Source organism: Erythrolamprus reginae, chromosome 8 (assembly GCF_031021105.1).
Source record: "Erythrolamprus reginae isolate rEryReg1 chromosome 8, rEryReg1.hap1, whole genome shotgun sequence".
NCBI lineage: Eukaryota > Metazoa > Chordata > Lepidosauria > Squamata > Dipsadidae > Erythrolamprus > Erythrolamprus reginae.
In genome coordinates this window covers 46,191,845-46,208,791 of record NC_091957.1, presented here as the reverse complement: position 1 = coordinate 46,208,791, position 16,947 = coordinate 46,191,845, and the positions used below count along the sequence as shown (strand labels likewise).

General features: G+C 42.7%; 1 protein-coding gene across 1 annotated transcript in view; it reads right to left on the bottom strand.

Moving 5' to 3' along the window:
- The window catches only part of NOX1 (NADPH oxidase 1), a 39,837-nt gene extending 30,117 nt beyond the window's left edge, over positions 1 to 9,720 (bottom strand). Inside the window, exon 1 of the mRNA XM_070760145.1 lies at positions 9,556 to 9,720. Coding sequence (XP_070616246.1) covers positions 9,556 to 9,720 — 165 coding nt within the window. The remainder of the gene's footprint in view (positions 1 to 9,555) is intronic.
- Between the last annotated feature and the right edge of the window lie 7,227 nt (positions 9,721 to 16,947).

Genomic DNA, 16,947 nt, shown 5'->3' with positions numbered 1-16,947 from the left:
CCCGTCTTTGGACCCGTTCAATTTTGTCAATATCTTTTTGTCGGTGAGGTCTCCAGAACTGAACACAGTACTCCAAATGTGGTCTCACCAGCGCTCTATATAAGGGGATCTCAATCTCCCTCTTCCTGCTTGTTATACCTCTAGCTATGCAGCCAAGCATTCTACTTGCTTTTCCTACCGCCCGACCACACTGCTCACCCATTTTGAGACTGTCAGAAATCACTACCCCTAAATCCTTATCTTCTGAAGTTTTTGCTAACACAGAACTGCCAATGCAATACTCAGATTGAGGATTCCTTTTCCCCAAGTGCATTATTTTACATTTGGAAACATTAAACTGCAGTTTCCTTTGCTTTGACCATTTATCTAGTAAAGCTAAATCATTTACCATATTACAGACCCCTCCAGGAATATCAACCCTATTGCACACTTTAGAGTCATCGGCAAATAGGCAAACCTTCACTACCAAACCGTCCCCTATGTCACTCGCAAACATATTAAAAAGAATAGGACCCAGAACAGACCCTTGTGGCACACCACTTGTAACCTGTCTCTGCTCAGAATACTCGCCATTAACAATAACTCTCTGATGTCTACGCTTCAGCCAGCTTGAAATCCACTGAACTATCCAGGGATTCAGTCCAATCTTCACTAATTTATCTATCAGCTCTTTATGTGGAACCGTATCAAAGACTTTGCTGAAGTCCAGATAGGCAATATCCACGGCACCACTTTGATCCAACACCTTTGTGACATAGTCAAAGAAATCAATGAGATTTCAGCTGGCTGACATGAAGAGGCTTCAGCACAGTTTACAGATTAACAGAGTTGGAAAGGGACCTTGTAGGTCATCTAGTCCAACCCCCACTCAAGCAGGAGACCCTACACCAGTGATGGCGAACCTATGGCATGGGTGCCACAGGTGGCACGCAGAGCCATATCTGCTGGCACGCAAGCTGTTGCCTTAGCTCAGCTCCAACAGGCATGTGTGTGCAGAGCAACTGATTTTTGGCTTTCACAGAGGCTCTGGGAGGGCGTTTTTGGCTTCCAGAGATCCTCCAGGGGGGTGGGGGAGGGCGTTTTTACCTTCTGTCCTGGCTCCAGCGATGCCTGGGGAAGGTGAATACCTTTGGAGGGTGAAACACGAGCCTACCGCACCCACCAGAAGTTGGGAAACAGTCCATTTACAGCCTCTAAGATCAGTGTTCTCCAACTTTGGCAACTTGAAGATATCTGGACTTCAACTCCCAGAATTCCCCAGCCAGCATTCGCTGGCTGGGGAATTCTGGGAGTTGAAGTCCAAATATCTTCAAGTTACCAAGGTTGGGAAACACTGCTCTAGAGGATCTCCATGGGGTGGAGGAAGCTGTTTTTGCCATCCCCAGGCATTGAATAGAAACATAGAAACATAGAAGACTGACGGCAGAAAAAGACCTTATACTATTTCCTTTATTTTATCTTGCAATGGATATATGTTTATCCCAGGCATGTTTAAATTCATTTACTGTGGATTTACCAACCACACCTGCTGGAAGTTTGTTCCAAGGATCTACTACTCTTTCAGTGAAATAATATTTCCTCACGTTGCTTTTGATCTTTTCCCCAACTAACTTCAGATTGTGTCCCCTTGTTCTTGTGTTCACTTTCCTATTAAAAACACTTCCCTCCTGGACCTTATTTAACCCTTTAATATATTTAAATGTTTCGATCATGTCCCCCCTTTTCCTTCTGTCCTCCACACTATACAGATTGAGTTCATTAAGTCTTTCCTGATACGTTTTATGCTTAAGACCTTCCACCATTCTTGTAGCCCGTCTTTGGACCCGTTCAATTTTGTCAATATCTTTTTGTAGGTGAGGTCTCCAGAACTGAACACAGTATTCCAAATGGGGTCTCACCAGCACTCTATATAAGGGGATCACAATCTCCCTCTTCCTGCTTGTTATACCTCTAGCTATGCAGCCAAGCATCCTACTTGCTTTTCCTACTGAATTATGGGTGTGGGCACTCACGCCTGTGCGATAGCGCGCATGCATGCGCTTTCGGCACCCAAGGAGAAAAAAGGTTCACTATCACTGCCCTACACCATTTCTGTCCAGCCTCTTCTTGAAAGCTTCCAGTGGTGAAGCTCCCACAACTTCTGTAGGCAACTTCCGTTCCATGGGTTGATTTTTCTCACTGTCAGAAAATTTCTCCTTATTTCCAGGTTGAATCTCTCCTTTTTCATTTTCCATCCATTATTCCTTGCCCGTCCTTTGAGTTCTTTGGAAAATAGGTTGACCCCCTCCTCCTCTCTGTTGCAGCCCCTTTAATATTGGAAACCTGCTATACTGTCTCCCATGGTCCTTCTTTTCATTAAACTAGCCATGCCCCAGTCCCTGCAACCGTTCTTCATATGTTTTAGCCTCCAGTCCTCTAATCATCCTGGTTCTTTTTCTCTGCACTCTTTCTAAATTCCCAACATCTTTTTTTAATAGTATGGTGACCAAAACTAGAAACTCGAAACAGAATACCCTACGAGACTAGACTTTCAATCCTGGGCCTAGAAAGCCTAGAACTAAGACGCCTTAAACATGATCTAAGTATTGCCCACAAGATCATATGCTGCAACGTCCTGCCTGTCGGCGACTATTTCAGCTTCAACCACAACAACACAAGAGCACACAACAGATTTAAACTTAATATTAACCCGCTCCAAACTTGACTGTAAAAAATATGACTTCAGTAACCTAGTTGTCAAAGCGTGGAATTCATTACCGGATTCCATAGTGTCATCCCCAAACCCCCAACACTTTACCCTTAGATTATCTATGGTTGATCTATCCAGATTCCTAAGAGGTCAGTAAGGGGCGAGTTCAAGTGCACTAGAGTGCCTTCCGTCCCCTGTCCTATTGCTCTCCTATATCTCCTATACCGTTCTTCTATTCCTATATTTCTTCTTCTATTCTTTCATTGATATGTTCTATTACTATATCTTCTTTTCTATTCTTTCTTAGATATATTTTACTATGAGTATCTCCTCTATAACCTTCATCATGTATTTTACTATGTGTATATACCCACTAAAATTTTCATTGTGTATTGGACAAAATAAATAAATTTAAAAAAAAGTATTATAGGTGTGGCCTGACTAAGAGGCTTTATAGAATACCTCATTTGATCTTGACTGTATCCGTCTGGTAATGTAATTTAGAATTGCACAATAGACCAGACTGAAAAAAAGGATAAAAGATAGAAAAGGGAGGTGGTAGAAGAATGTGGTGTATCTGAGGATACCGCAAGCTATGTTTTTTAATTATTACTATTATTAAATTTTATTAGTTTTCAAATCTTTTCTTTAAAATAACTGTTACTGTCGTTTGGCGGGCCCCAGGGGAAGAGCCTTCTCTGCGGTGGCCCCAGCCCTCTGGAATCAACTCCCCCCAGAGATTAGAACAGACCCCACCCTCCTTGTCTTTCGCAAATTACTCAAGACCCACCTTTATCGCCAAGCATGGGGGAGTTAAGATATTCTTTTCCCCCTAGGCCATTACAAGTTATGCATGGTATGTTTGTGTGTATGATTGGTTTTACTATAAGGGTTTTTAGTTGTTTTTTTAATTGGATTGTTACATGCTGGGTTTTTTTATCATTGTTGTTAGCCGCCCCGAGTCTGCAGAGAGGGGCGGCATACAAATGCAATAAATAATAATAAATAATAGTAATACAATAATTCTTTGCAAGCTACATCTTAAATCTCAGTTTTAAAAACACCATTTCCCAATTTAGCTTCTCTTATTGTCATGTGTAACCTTCAATTGTTGATCCTGATAATCCTCTGGGTCTTACAAGAATGATCTGAAGGAGTTTGTAACCACAGTATGCTTATCTCTGTGGCAACCCAACTCAAGGCAGTGTACATAGCTAATGCTCCCGTCTCCTATTTTCTCTTTAACATCAACCCTGTGAGGTAGGGTGGACTAAGAGGGACAGAGCAGCCCAAAGTTATCAGCAAGGCTTCCTGCCAAAAGAACTGCTTGAAGTCTGATTTCTCTCCACTTTCTAACCAAGACCACGTCAACTCCCATGCCAAAATGACTCCCATTATTTAGTCTTTGTCCCGAATCCTCTTTCAGATACAAGATAGGGACAGTCTCATTAGTAATATATTTCATTTACTGTACTGTATATGTAACACTTTCAAAAATTCAGTGTTTTGGAATTGCACTGCTCGGTGTGGTTTTGTGTGTGTGTGTGTGTGTGTGTGTGTGTGTGTGTGTGTGAGAGAGAGAGAGAGAGAGAGAGAGAGAGAGAAAGCCCACTGCAACAATATCGCCAAAAAGGCTTCTCGAGTTGTTAACCTGATCCTACATAGCTTCTGCTCCGGCAATCTCACACTACTCACAAGAGCCTACAAAACTTTTGCCAGACCCATCCTTGAATACAGCTCATCTGTCTGGAACCCATACCACATCTCGGACATCAACACCCTTGAAAACGTCCAAAGATATTTCACCAGAAGAGCCCTTCACTCCTCCACTCGAAACAGAATACCCTATGAAAATAGACTAACAATCCTGGGTCTAGAAAGCTTAGAACTACGGCACCTAAAACATGATTTAAGTACTGTATTGTCCACAAGATCATATGCTGCAATGTCCTACCGGTCAATGACTACTTCAGCTTCAACTGCAACAACACAAGGGCATGCAACAGATTCAAACTAAATATAAACTACTCCAAACTTGACTGTAAAAAATATGACTTTAACAATCGAGTCGTCGAAGCGTGGAACTCATTACCGGACTCAATAGTGTCAACCCCTAACCCCCAACATTTCTCCCTTAGACCAGAGGTCTCCAACCGCCGGTCCGCGGACCAGGACCGGGCCGTTGGGGTTTTTCAGCCGGTCTGTGGCGCCGCTGACAGCTAGCTCCACGGCCCTGCGCCATATGGCACTGGAATTTGAAATGAGAAGTGTTGCTGCTCTACAAACATAGGGCAGCAACAGTTCCTTAAGGAAAGGCAGGAAACAAAGGGGCCAATTGCAGGCCCGCTTTCTTCCCTGCCCCTTAAATCCCAGATTTTCTTCTCCCCGCCCCCCGGCAGCCAAACGTTGTTTAGCAGCCGGCGAGTAAGGTAAGAAAAATGTCCGGGAGGGGAGGGCTGGGCCTGGCAGTGCAGCTTGCTGCCGGGCCTCTCCTCTAACCGTCCGTGGGGTGGGGCACTGGGGTTGGGGGCCACGACCGGTGGCCGTGGAAAGTTAATAGGCCTAGTGGCGCAGCCGGCGCTAGGCCTCTAAGCGTCCGTGAGGGGGGGCGACCACGGGCTTCCAAAAGGCAAGCGGCCTAGCCTCTTGCTGCCCGTGGAGGGGGGGCGCCGATGTCAAAAGGCAAACGGCGCGCCCCGCCGCTTAGGCTTTTGTTGCTTCTGGAGGGGTGGGTGCCGATGCCGAAAGCCTCAGCGAGGTTTGGCTGCTGGGGGGGCGGGGAGGATTAAATCCTCCCTCCCTCCAGGAGCAGCAAAAGCCTAAGCGGAAGGGTGCGCCCTTTGCATTTCGGCATTGGCGCTCTCCCCTCCAGGAGCAGCAAAAGCCTCAGCGACGGATCGTGTTGTTTGCCTTTCGGCTCCATCGCCGATACCAAATACTTTCCCTCCACGGTGGGGGGTGCAGGGCAGGCGCAGGCAGCCCCAGGAGACAAAGAGTGAATGAGAGAAAGGAAAGAGAGAGAAAGGGAGGGAGAGAAAGAAGGAGTGAGAGATAGAAAGGATAGAGAGAAAGAGAGAATGAGAGAAAGGAAAGAGAGAGAAAGGGAGGGAGAGAAGGAAAAAGTGAAAGATAGAAAGGATAGAAAGAGGGAATGAGAGAAAGGAAAGAGACAGAAAGGGAGGGAGAGAAGGAAAGAGTGAGAGATAGAAAGGATAGAAAGAGGGAATGAGAGAAAGGAAAGAGACAGAAAGGGAGGGAGAGAAGGAAAGAGTGAGAGATAGAAAGGATAGAAAGAGGGAATGAGAGAAAGAGGAAATGAAGGAAATGAACCCCATCCCCATATGACCAAAGCCCCCCCCCCCCCCCCCACCGGGCCATGGAAAACTGGTCTAGCTTAAAGCCGGTCCCTGGTGCAAAAAAGGTTGGGGACCTCTGCCTTAGACTATCCACGATTGACCTCTCCGGGTTCCTAAGAGGTCAGTAAGGGGCGTACATAAGTGCACTAGTGTGCCTTTCATTCCCTGTCCAATTGTCTTTCCTTTATCTCATATATCGTATATATTTTCTTCCTTTCATATATCTTCTCCTCTACTTTTACATATTATCTTTATATATATTACTTCATGTCTATTCTCTTCCATATGTATTGTGTATTGGACAAATGAATAAATAAATAAAAATTTTAAAAAAAGAGAGAGGATAATGATGATTCACACTTGAGATGACTTTCATTAGACCAAATCACAACAGAGAAGGTGATCAGGGAGTTATTTCTCAGCCTTGAGGTGCCACTTATCAAGAGGCAATTTCCAAACAGAAATAAATGAGAGAGGATAAATGAGGATAGAGAGAGACAGAAGAGATGAGGGAGAAGGGGAAAAGGAGAGAGGGGAGAGAGAGTGAGAGAGAAGGGGAAAAGGAGAGGGGGGGAGAGAGAAAGAAAGAAAGAAAGAAAGGAGAGAGAGAGAGAGAGATGATAGAGATCGATAGATAGATAAAGATATGAACATGACATATAGATTTAGTACTCTTTAAATGCTCTAAGAAAAGTTTCCCAACCTAAAAACAAACTGCTAAAAATATTTAAGGCAAATTGGCCAGCGCATGATGACATAGATACAGATCTATCTATGTATCTGTATATAGAGTTCTATAAGTGCAGAGAATAACCAAAAACAATTAAAAGAAATAAAAACCTCTTAATCATCAAAGCTTGTTCGCCCTGGCGTAGCTTGAGTAGAACTTTACAACTTCAGAGAATGGTCTTTGCTACTCTATCCCATATTTATCAAATCGGTGAAACGGGTACCATTCTTTTAACTAAGGTTGAATCAGAAGCCTTTTGCAGATAATTTATTTCCTGCACATTAAATGGAGTACAGTATACCCTGAAATAGGTATATTGGCCCTCCTTTCTTGTCCTTTATCTTTCCATCCAGTCCCAGATATAATAAAGCAGAACTTACGATCACCAGGGCTGAAAACCAGTGGTTAACGGCCCAGTTCCCCATCCTGGACTCTCACAGACCAGTTGCTTTTTGCCTGTTCTCTTCTGGGTCTAAACTGGGAGCTGATCCTCTTGATGCTGTTTCTTGGTTACTCCTTAACTGGTTCTCTGTCTTTATTGATTTAGTCTCGGGAGGAAATGTAGCATCTTAAGTCCAGCCCAACCTTGACTTGGGTTTTTCCCTGCAAGGTGAAGAAAAGGAAATAATGTCTTTTCTCTCTTGCAAACTTGTAACAAAATTAATAATTTTAAAAATCCCCCAAATTGATTAGAATAGCACAAGCATGGTGTAAAGTTATGGGTCATAAAACTTCATCTGCTTTCTGTGTTTGAAGAGCAAGGAGATATTTTTTCTGTAACAGTGTGTGCCTGGCATTTCAAAACCCCTGGTTTTTTAATCTCTTGCAAATACTGTATATCTAAACAGTTTTTGTTTCATTTTAGATTTAGTTCAATGAACACATTTAATATCTTAAGTATCAATGTAATCATAATTGCTTTCGGTTTCAACTATTCTCAGCTGGATTTCTTTCAGGTACCTGGATCAGGTTTCCAAAATAGTCAGCCGCAGCTGTATTGCCTGGCCAACAGATCAATATATCTGCAGGATATCCAATTAAGGAATATTGGGCTATTTCCTTCCCCTCTGCCCGTTGCCACTTCTTTCTATCAATGAGCGGGAGTGGCGCAGTGGTTAGAGTGCAGCGCTGCAGGCTACTTTAGCTAACTGCTAGCTGTAGTTCAGCAGTTCAAATCTCACCACCAGCTCAAGGTCAACTCAGCCTTCCATCCTTCCAAGGTGGGGCAAATGAGGACCCAGATTGTTGGGGGCAATATGCTGATTCTGTAAACTGCTTAGAGAGGGCTGTAAACGCACTATTTTTATTTATTTATTTATTTTGTCCAATACACAATGAGGGTTTTAGTGGGTATATATCTACATACACATAGTAAAATACATGATGAAGGTTATAGAGGAGATATTCATAGTAAAATATATCTAAGAAATAATAGAAAAGAATGTATAGTAATAGAACATATCAATGAAAGAATAGAAGAAGAGATATAGGAATAGAAGAAAGGAATAGGAGATATAGGAGAGCAATAGGGCAGGGGATGGAAGGCACTCTAGTGCACTTGTACTCGCCCCTTACTGACCTCTTAGGAATCTGAATAGGTCAACCGTAGATAATCTAAGGGTAAAATGTTGGGGGTTTTGGGATGACACTATGGAGTCCGGTAATGAGTTCCATGCTTTGACAACTCGGTTACTGAAGTCATATTTTTTACAGTCAAGTTTGGAGCGGTTAATATTAAGATTAAATCTGTTGTGTGCTCTTGTGTTGTTGTGGTTGAAGCTGAAGTAGTCGCCGACAGGCAGGACGTTGCAGCATATGATCTTGTGGGCAATACTTAGATCTTGTTTAAGGCGTCTTAGTTCTAGGCTTTCTAGGCCCAGGATTAAAAGTCTAGTCTCGTAGAGTATTCTATTTCGAGTGGAGGAGTGGTATATAAGACTAAATGCTATTGTTATTGCTAATTGTATTTGCCTCAGTAAGTTTTCATGAGCAATTCAACACTCTTCTTGGAGGCTTCTAAATCCTTATATGAAGGGGTGGGCAGCAGGCAGGACGGGGTGGAACACAGTTCCACCAGCGGAAATGAAGCTGCGTGTGCAGATCCAGCTGACAGGCAGCAGTCACCTCCTGGATTACCGGTCTTGGCTCAGCTCTCCAACCCAGGAAGGAGAGCGTGGGAAATGCGAAGCAAATTGTAACCTCAGTGAGTGACACTGGTGAGGTTGTAACTCGAGGACTTAACAGTTCACTTGAATGACAATGATCGTTCAAGCCACTCCCATCTGGTCACATGGCCGACAAGCCACTCCTACCCAGTCACATGACCCTCAAGCCACACCCACAAAGTAAGCCACACCCACATGCTGGCTGAGGAATTCTGGGAGTTGAAGTCCACCAGTCATAAAGTTCCCAAGGTTGGAGACCCCTGATCTAAAGGACTGAAGAAAACAACACTTCTTAATTTGTGTATGTCAAACAGCAAAGGATCGTGAAGATGAGGAGAGCTAGAAGGGACATGGGAGGTCTTCCAAACCAACCCCTTACTCAAGCAGGAGACCCTATCCCATTGATGGCAAACCTTTTTTTGTTTATATGCCAAAAGGGGTGTGTATGGGTGTGTTAGCATGCATGACCGTGCCCACACTCCTTCCCTCCCCCTCATGTATACACACAAACATACACACACTGCCCCCCACCCTTGTATACACACAGGCCTTTCTGAAGCCTGGTAGGTAAAAAAAATGCCCAAACAGGCAAACCGGAAGTTTGGGGAAACTCACTTCCGGTTTGCTGTTGGGCTGTTTTTTGCATTCCGGAAGGTTCAGGGAAGCTGTCGGAGAACGCACTGCCAGTTTGCCCATTGTGCTGTTTTTTGTACTCTGGGTATTCAGGAAGCTTCCCTGAACCCTCCGGAAAAACAGCACAACGGCAAACCGGAAGTGCATTTTTCCAAACTTCCGGTTTGTTCATTGGGGGATTTTTTATGTCTCCGGGGTTCAGGGAAACTTTCCTGAAGAATCCAGAGGACGAAACGGCCTTTCCTAATGGCGAAAATCAGCTGGTCAGCAGACACATGCACGCTGGAGCTGAAACATGGTGAAGTCTCACGTATCCTCCAATATGGCTCCGCATGCCACTTGTGGCATGTGTGCCATAGGTTTACCATCACAGCCCTGTACCATTCCGTACAATTGGCTATCCAGTCTCTTTCTTAAAGCGATGTGTGATGAAAGCATCCACAACCTCTGAAGGCAAGCTGTTCCAATGTTTAATTGTCCTCACTTTTAGGACATTTCTCTGTGGCGGTCCTGGCCCTCTGGAATCAACTCCCCCCAGGGATAAGGACCGCCCCCACCCTCCTTGCCTTTCGAAAGCTTCTGAAGACCCACCTTTATCGCCAGGCATGGGGAAACTGATATACTCCTAGCTATTATGGTTTATGTATGGTTGTGTGATTGTTTTCTTTTTATAATAAGGGTTTTAAATTGTTTTTAACATTAGATTTATACATGGTGTATTGTTGTTGTGAGCTGCTCCGAGTCCTTGGAGAGGGGTGGCATACAAATCTAATAAATTATATTTATATTATTTATATTATTTATATTATTTATATTATTTATATTATTTATATTATTTATATTTATATTTATATTTATATTTATATTTATATTTATATTTATATTTATATTTATATTTATATTTATATTTATATTTATATTTATATTTATATTTATATTTATATTTATATTTATATTTATATTTATATTTATATTTATATTTATATTTATATTTATATTTATATTTATATCCATATCCATATCCATATCCATATCTACATCTACATCTGTATCTATATCAATATTATTGTTGTTATTATTATTATTATTATTATTATTATTATTATTATTATTATTATTATTATTATTTCTCCTTCATTCCATCCAGCTCCTGGATTGGTTCCATCCATTGTTTCTCATCTGGCCTCCAGGTGGTTCGGAGAATAGGTTGCCTTCTTTGTGGCAGCCCCTCAAATACTGGCATACTGCTATCATGTCACCTCTAGGCCTTCTCTTCTTTACACTGGCCATACCCAAATCCTGCCAATAGGCATACAGGTGAATGCTGCTTAGCTCTTTCCTCTGAGATCGTAGCATTTGGCCGATTGTACGTGACTGAAATAAAACCTTAATTAAGCAAGGTTACTTTTGTTTGTTTTTATCCCTTTGAGTCAATGGTGACACCTGACAACTGTCCAGACAGGTCTCTGCAGTTGACAAGTTGCTTCAGATGTTGTTTGCCATTGCTTCCTTCCTAGGGTGAAAAGAACATGACTGGCTCCAAATCACCCAGTTGGTCTTATGCCTGAGTAGAATTTAACCTCCCCGTTTCCTGGTTTCTGGCCATGTAACCTTAAATGCCAGATCAAACTGGCTCCAATGTTAGGTGTGTTTAATAGGTGAATGAAAGACAACCAGGAAATGACCAAAGAACACTAGACTAAAGGTTACAAAAGTATTCTGAAAAGCAACAATAGCAACAATATTGTAAATATTGTAGCTTTATTCCTACATAGGATACACAACCTTGGCTCTCATTTCATTGCAATGTTGAGGCACACTTATGAGAATCCACAATGATGATGTTATCAGGAAGTCCATCAAAGTTTTTTTTATTTTGCCCAATACATAATACACATTGAAGAGAAAGATATGTAATAATGTAAGTCAAGAAAAGAATAGAAGAAAAGATATAAAAGTGTAGGTGAACATATTTGAAAGGAAGAAAAGATAAATGAGATAAGGAGAGACAATTGGACAGGGGACGGAAGGCACACTGGTGCACTTATGCACGGCCCTTACTGACCTCTAAGGAACCTGGAGAGGTCAATCGTGGAGAGTCTAAGGGAAAAATGTTGGGGGTTAGGGGTTGACACTACTGAGTCAGGTAATGAGTTCCACGCTTCGACAACTCAGTTGCTGAAGTCATATTTTTTACGGTTAATATTAAGTTTGAATCTGTTGCGTGCTCTTGTGTTGTTGCGATTGAAGCTGAAATAGTCATTTACAGGTAGAATGTTGCAGCATATGATCTTGTGGGCAATACTTAGATCGTGTTTTAGGCAACGTAGTTCTAAGCTTTCTAGACCTAGGATTGATAGTCTGCTTTCGTAGGGTATTCTGTTTCGAGTGGAGGAGTGAAGGGCTCTTCTGGTGAAGTATCTTTGGACATTTTCAAGGGGGTTGATGTCTGAGATGTGGTAAGGGTTCCAGACAGATGAACTGTATTCAAGGATGGGTCTGGCAAAAGTTTTGTAGGCTCTGGTGAGTAGCGTGAGATTGCCAGAGCAGGAGCTTCATAGGATCAGGTTAACAACTCTAGAAGCCTTTTTGGCGATATTGTTGCAGTGGGCTTTGGCACTTAGATCATATAGAAGAATGTGCTCAATCTATTTAAGTAAACTCACAAACATCAGTTTTAGTGCTGTATTTACAAGTGAGAGGAAATTGCTTTTTGGAATAGGGTCCTCTTGCAATATTTTGGGGCTGCAGCTCTCAAAAATTCTCAGCCAATCTGGTTTTTAGATGGCCTTAGGTAGGTAATTCTTAAACATCTGGAGAACATCAGCAAACCATCAGTGCTGTGGCCTGAAGTCAGAAGAAACACATCAACCAAGAAAGGCACTCATGCTCAAGCCAGTAGCTGTCCAGGGGTGTGGGCAGAGCCTTGTGCTGCTGTCACTACCAATCCTCCAAAAAACCAGCAGCTGTCGTTACCAGTATACATGAACTGGGCCAAACTAGTAGCATTTCTTCTGCCGTATAATCCCAGCGTCTGGTTAGGTCCCACAGAGTCGGCCTTCTCCAGGTTCCGTCAACTAGACATTGTCACTTGGTGGGGCCTTCTCTGTGGGGGCCCCGGCCCTTTGGAATCAGCTCCCCCCGGAGATTCGTACTGCCCCCACCCTCCTCACTTTCCGCAAGAATCTGAAAACCTATTTATGCCACCAGGCTTGGGATCACTAGACCCTAGGTCTCTGACCAATGAATACGTGGTATGTTTGTGGTCTTAATCTGGTTTTATATTTGTCATTTATATTACGAATCCCAGCAACTGGTGAGGTTCCACAGAGTTGGCCTCCTTAGGGTCCCGTCGACCAAACAATGTCGGCTGGCAGGACCTAGGGGAAGAGCCTTCTCTGTGGGAGCCCCGACCCTCTGGAATCAGCTCCCCCCCAGAGATTCGCACTGCCCCCACCCTCCTCGCCTTCCGAAAGAGTTTAAAAACTCATCTTTGCCACCAGGCTTGGGACTTTTAATCTTCCCCCTGACCAATGAATGTTTAAGCATGAGTGTTGAATGATTGGTTTGATAGGTTTTCCTTTTTTAATTAAATTAAATGGTTGTTTTAATGTAGTATTAATTAGCAATTCATTAATTGCATTCATATTATTGTTTTGTTTCTTGTTTATGCTGTGAGCCGCCCCAAGTCTTTGGAGAGGGGCGGCATACAAATCCAAATAAATGAATGAATGAATGAATGAATGAATGAATGAATGGATTTTAGATGTTTTATTGTATATTGTTGTTTGGGGTTTTGTGATATGTTGTGAGCTGCCCTGAGTCCATGGAGAGGGGTGGCATACAAGTCCAATAAATAAAAACTAAAATAATAAAATAATAAAATAAAATAATAAAATAAAAAAAATAAAAAATAAAAAAATAAAAAATAAAATAAAAATAATAATAAAATAAAATAAAATAATAATAAAATAAAATAATAATAAAATAAAATAAAATAATAAATTTCACCCCTGGGCAAAACTCACTTAAGAAATTTTTCACTTAGCAACATAAATTTGTTAAGTTGAGAATTACCTATATGTACTGTTGATGTCCAGGATAGATTTACCTTTTCAGCTAAATCAAAGCTTCAAAGTTTATCTGTATCTGACAGACTCTGATCCAACTAGTCCAAAGAGTTTCCCTCCAAAATGCATTTGTATTTATATTTGCACCAGTAAGGCTAAAACCAATTTTGTTGTATACATGTTGTACCATGACAATAAAGGCTAATATTATGCATTTCACATTTTATTACAAGTTTATTTCGGTACAGTAGTTGATATTTCATAGTCTTTGAAAAAAGGTGATGCGCAACTGTAGTCCACGGTTTACAAAAGATGGCAATGCATGCAGTACTCGGGTTTTGCAATATCTGACCCTTGTATATGATAAATGGTGCGGAATAAAATTCAGCACCCCGTAGCATCTGGGAATCAGAACGACAGCATTTGATAAACAACACGTAGCATCGCAACCTTGAACTCACATCTTCCCCAACATGCCATCAATTTGAAACACACGTTTCCATTTCGAATGGAGGCTATCTCCTTTTTTGTGTTCGGCGTCACCGTGGACCTTCCATAATTACCACATCCTATTACCAATTCTGCCACCCAGTGGTAGGTGTTTTGCCTGTCACTTAAGCTTCTTTTCAAGGATATAATCAGATACTAACCAAAGCCACCCTGAGCTGAGATACTATATTTAAAAACATGACCTAAGCAGTTTAAAATACATTGTCAACAGGTGGCCATAACCGCTTATATCTTTTTCTGTTCCATCTGCATTGCAAGACCTCATGTTCCATCAGGGTTTTTTAAAAAAAGTTTTCCTATGTCAGTGATGGCAAACCTATGGCACAGGTTCTACAAGTGGCATGCGCAGCCATATCTGATGGCTTGCAAGCCGTTCCCCTAGCTCAGCTCCAACATGCATTCGTGCCAGCCAGCTGATTTTTGGCTTGCACAGAGGCTCTGGGAGGGCGTTTTTGATTGATTTAATTTGATTTGATTTATTGGATTTGTATGCTGCCCCTCTCCGGAGACTCGGGACGGCTGACAACAATAATAGAACAGTATACACAATAACCCAATAGTAAAAACAGTTAAAAACCCATTAAAGTAAAAACCAAACATACATTCAGACATACCATGCATAAAATTGTAAAGGCCTAGGGGGAAAGAGTATCTCAGTTCTCCCATGCCTAACGGCAGAGGTGGGTTTTAAGTAGCTTACGAAAGGCAAGGAGGGTGGGGGCAATTCTAATCTCTGGGGGGAGTTGGTTCCAGAGGGCCGGGGCCACCACAGAGAAGGCTCTTCCCCTGGGTCCCACCAAGCGGCATTGTTTAGTTGACGAGACCCGGAGAAGACCCACTCTGTGGGACCTAACTGGTCGCTGGGATTCGTGCAGCAGAAGGCGGTCCCTGAGATAATCTGGTCCTGTGCCATGAGGGCTTTATAGGTCATAACCAACACTTTGAATTGTGACCGGAAACTGATCGGCAACCAATGCAGACTGCGGAGTGTTGGTGTGACATGGGCATATTTAGGGAGCGTTACAGTAGTCGAGCCTCGAGGTGATGAGGGCATGAGTGACTGTGAGCAGTGACTCCCGGTCCAAATAGGGTCGCAACTGGCTTCCAGAGAGCCTCCAGGGGGATGAAGGAGGGAGTTTTTACCTCCTCTGGCTCCAGGGAAGCCTTTGGAGCCTGGGGAGGGCGAAATACAAGCCTACTGGGCCCACTAGAAGTTGGGAAACAGTCCGTTTCTGGCCTCCAGGGGATGGGGGAAGCAGTTTTCACCCTCCCCAGGCATTGAATTATGGGTGTGGGCATTCGGGCATGTGCGATAGCACACGGACACACTTTTTCAGCACCCAAAGGAAAAAAAGGTTCGCCATCACTGTCCTATGTTCTTTTATAAATAGGAAGAATATAGTATGAGATAGTAGTACATATTTGCATTGAGTAGTGTATATGGTACAAAGCAGGGAGGAAATACTCCTGGTTTACTCATACCTGCCAGTTGTCAGAGAGCCGGTCGCGAAGGCAGCACAAGGCTCCGCCCACCAGATGGGGGCTGCACTTACCAGCTGCTACCGTTGCACTCTCCGGGATTGTCGCGTGCATGCGCACATCCGGCAGGCACACGCATATCCATCGGTGTGAGATTTGGCTTTTGCACATGTGCAGAACTCTTGCGTATGTGAGATTTCACTGATTTTCAGCATTTCTTTGCTTCCGTGCATGAGCAGAAGCAAAAAAACTGCTGAAAATCAGCAAAATCTCATGTGCAAAACCAGCAAAATCTCATGCGCAAAATCTGGTGTACAAAATCAGCAAAAACTCTTGTGCAAAATCTCTTGCGCAAAAATTTCATCAGCAAAATCACATGCGGTTCATGTGCAGAAGCTGGGGGCATGAAGATGCATGCACATCTCAATTTTCACTACCGGAACCCCGATCCCAACCGTACTGGGTGCAACCTGCTATTGCCACCCACCCTAATGCTGCTATTTGGGTTCTTTTATCCTCTGTGCATGCAGAGGATGTTTTGCACATGTGCAGAGGGTAAAAGAACCCAAATGGCGGCATCCGGGCGAGTAGGCGGAGCCTCATGCTGCCTTCGCGACTGTCTGTCTGAAAATTGACAGGCCCAAGAGAACCAGGAGCAATTTCACCTCTGGTACGAAGAACATGGAATTCTCACACACATTTAGCTAGTCGACTAATGTCATTTGGTGGGACCCAGGAGAAGAGCCTTCTCTGTGGTGGCCCCGACCCTCTGGAACCAGCTCCCCCCAGATATCAGAGTTGCCCCCACCCTCCTTGCCTTTTGCAAGCTCCTTAAAACCCACCTCTGTTGTCAGGCATGGGGGAATTGAAATTTCCCTTCACCTGGGCTTATAGAATTTATACATGGTATGCTTGTATGTATGAGTGGTTCTTTAAATTGGGTTTTTTTAGATTGTTTTTAATATTAGATTTGTTTACATTGTCTTTTTATATTGTTGTTAGCCGCCCCGAGTCTTCGGAGAGGGGCGGCATACAAATCTAATAAATACAAATACAAGTATTTTATTTCAAGTGATTGTGATTACCGTAATCTTCCTTGGCTAGTTTAATAAGAGCCTTTTAATGAAACTTTTTTTTGCAGAGGGATATAACATCTGTAAACATTAAGGTTTCCAAACGCTTCACATTCAATACCTTTTGTATAAATGCTACCTTATGCTTAAATAAGTGTCCTAACTCTACCTGAATATCAAAAACAGAAAGTTCATGCATATAAAAACAGATGCTTTAATTAGTAGAAGTACCTTTGTGGTCT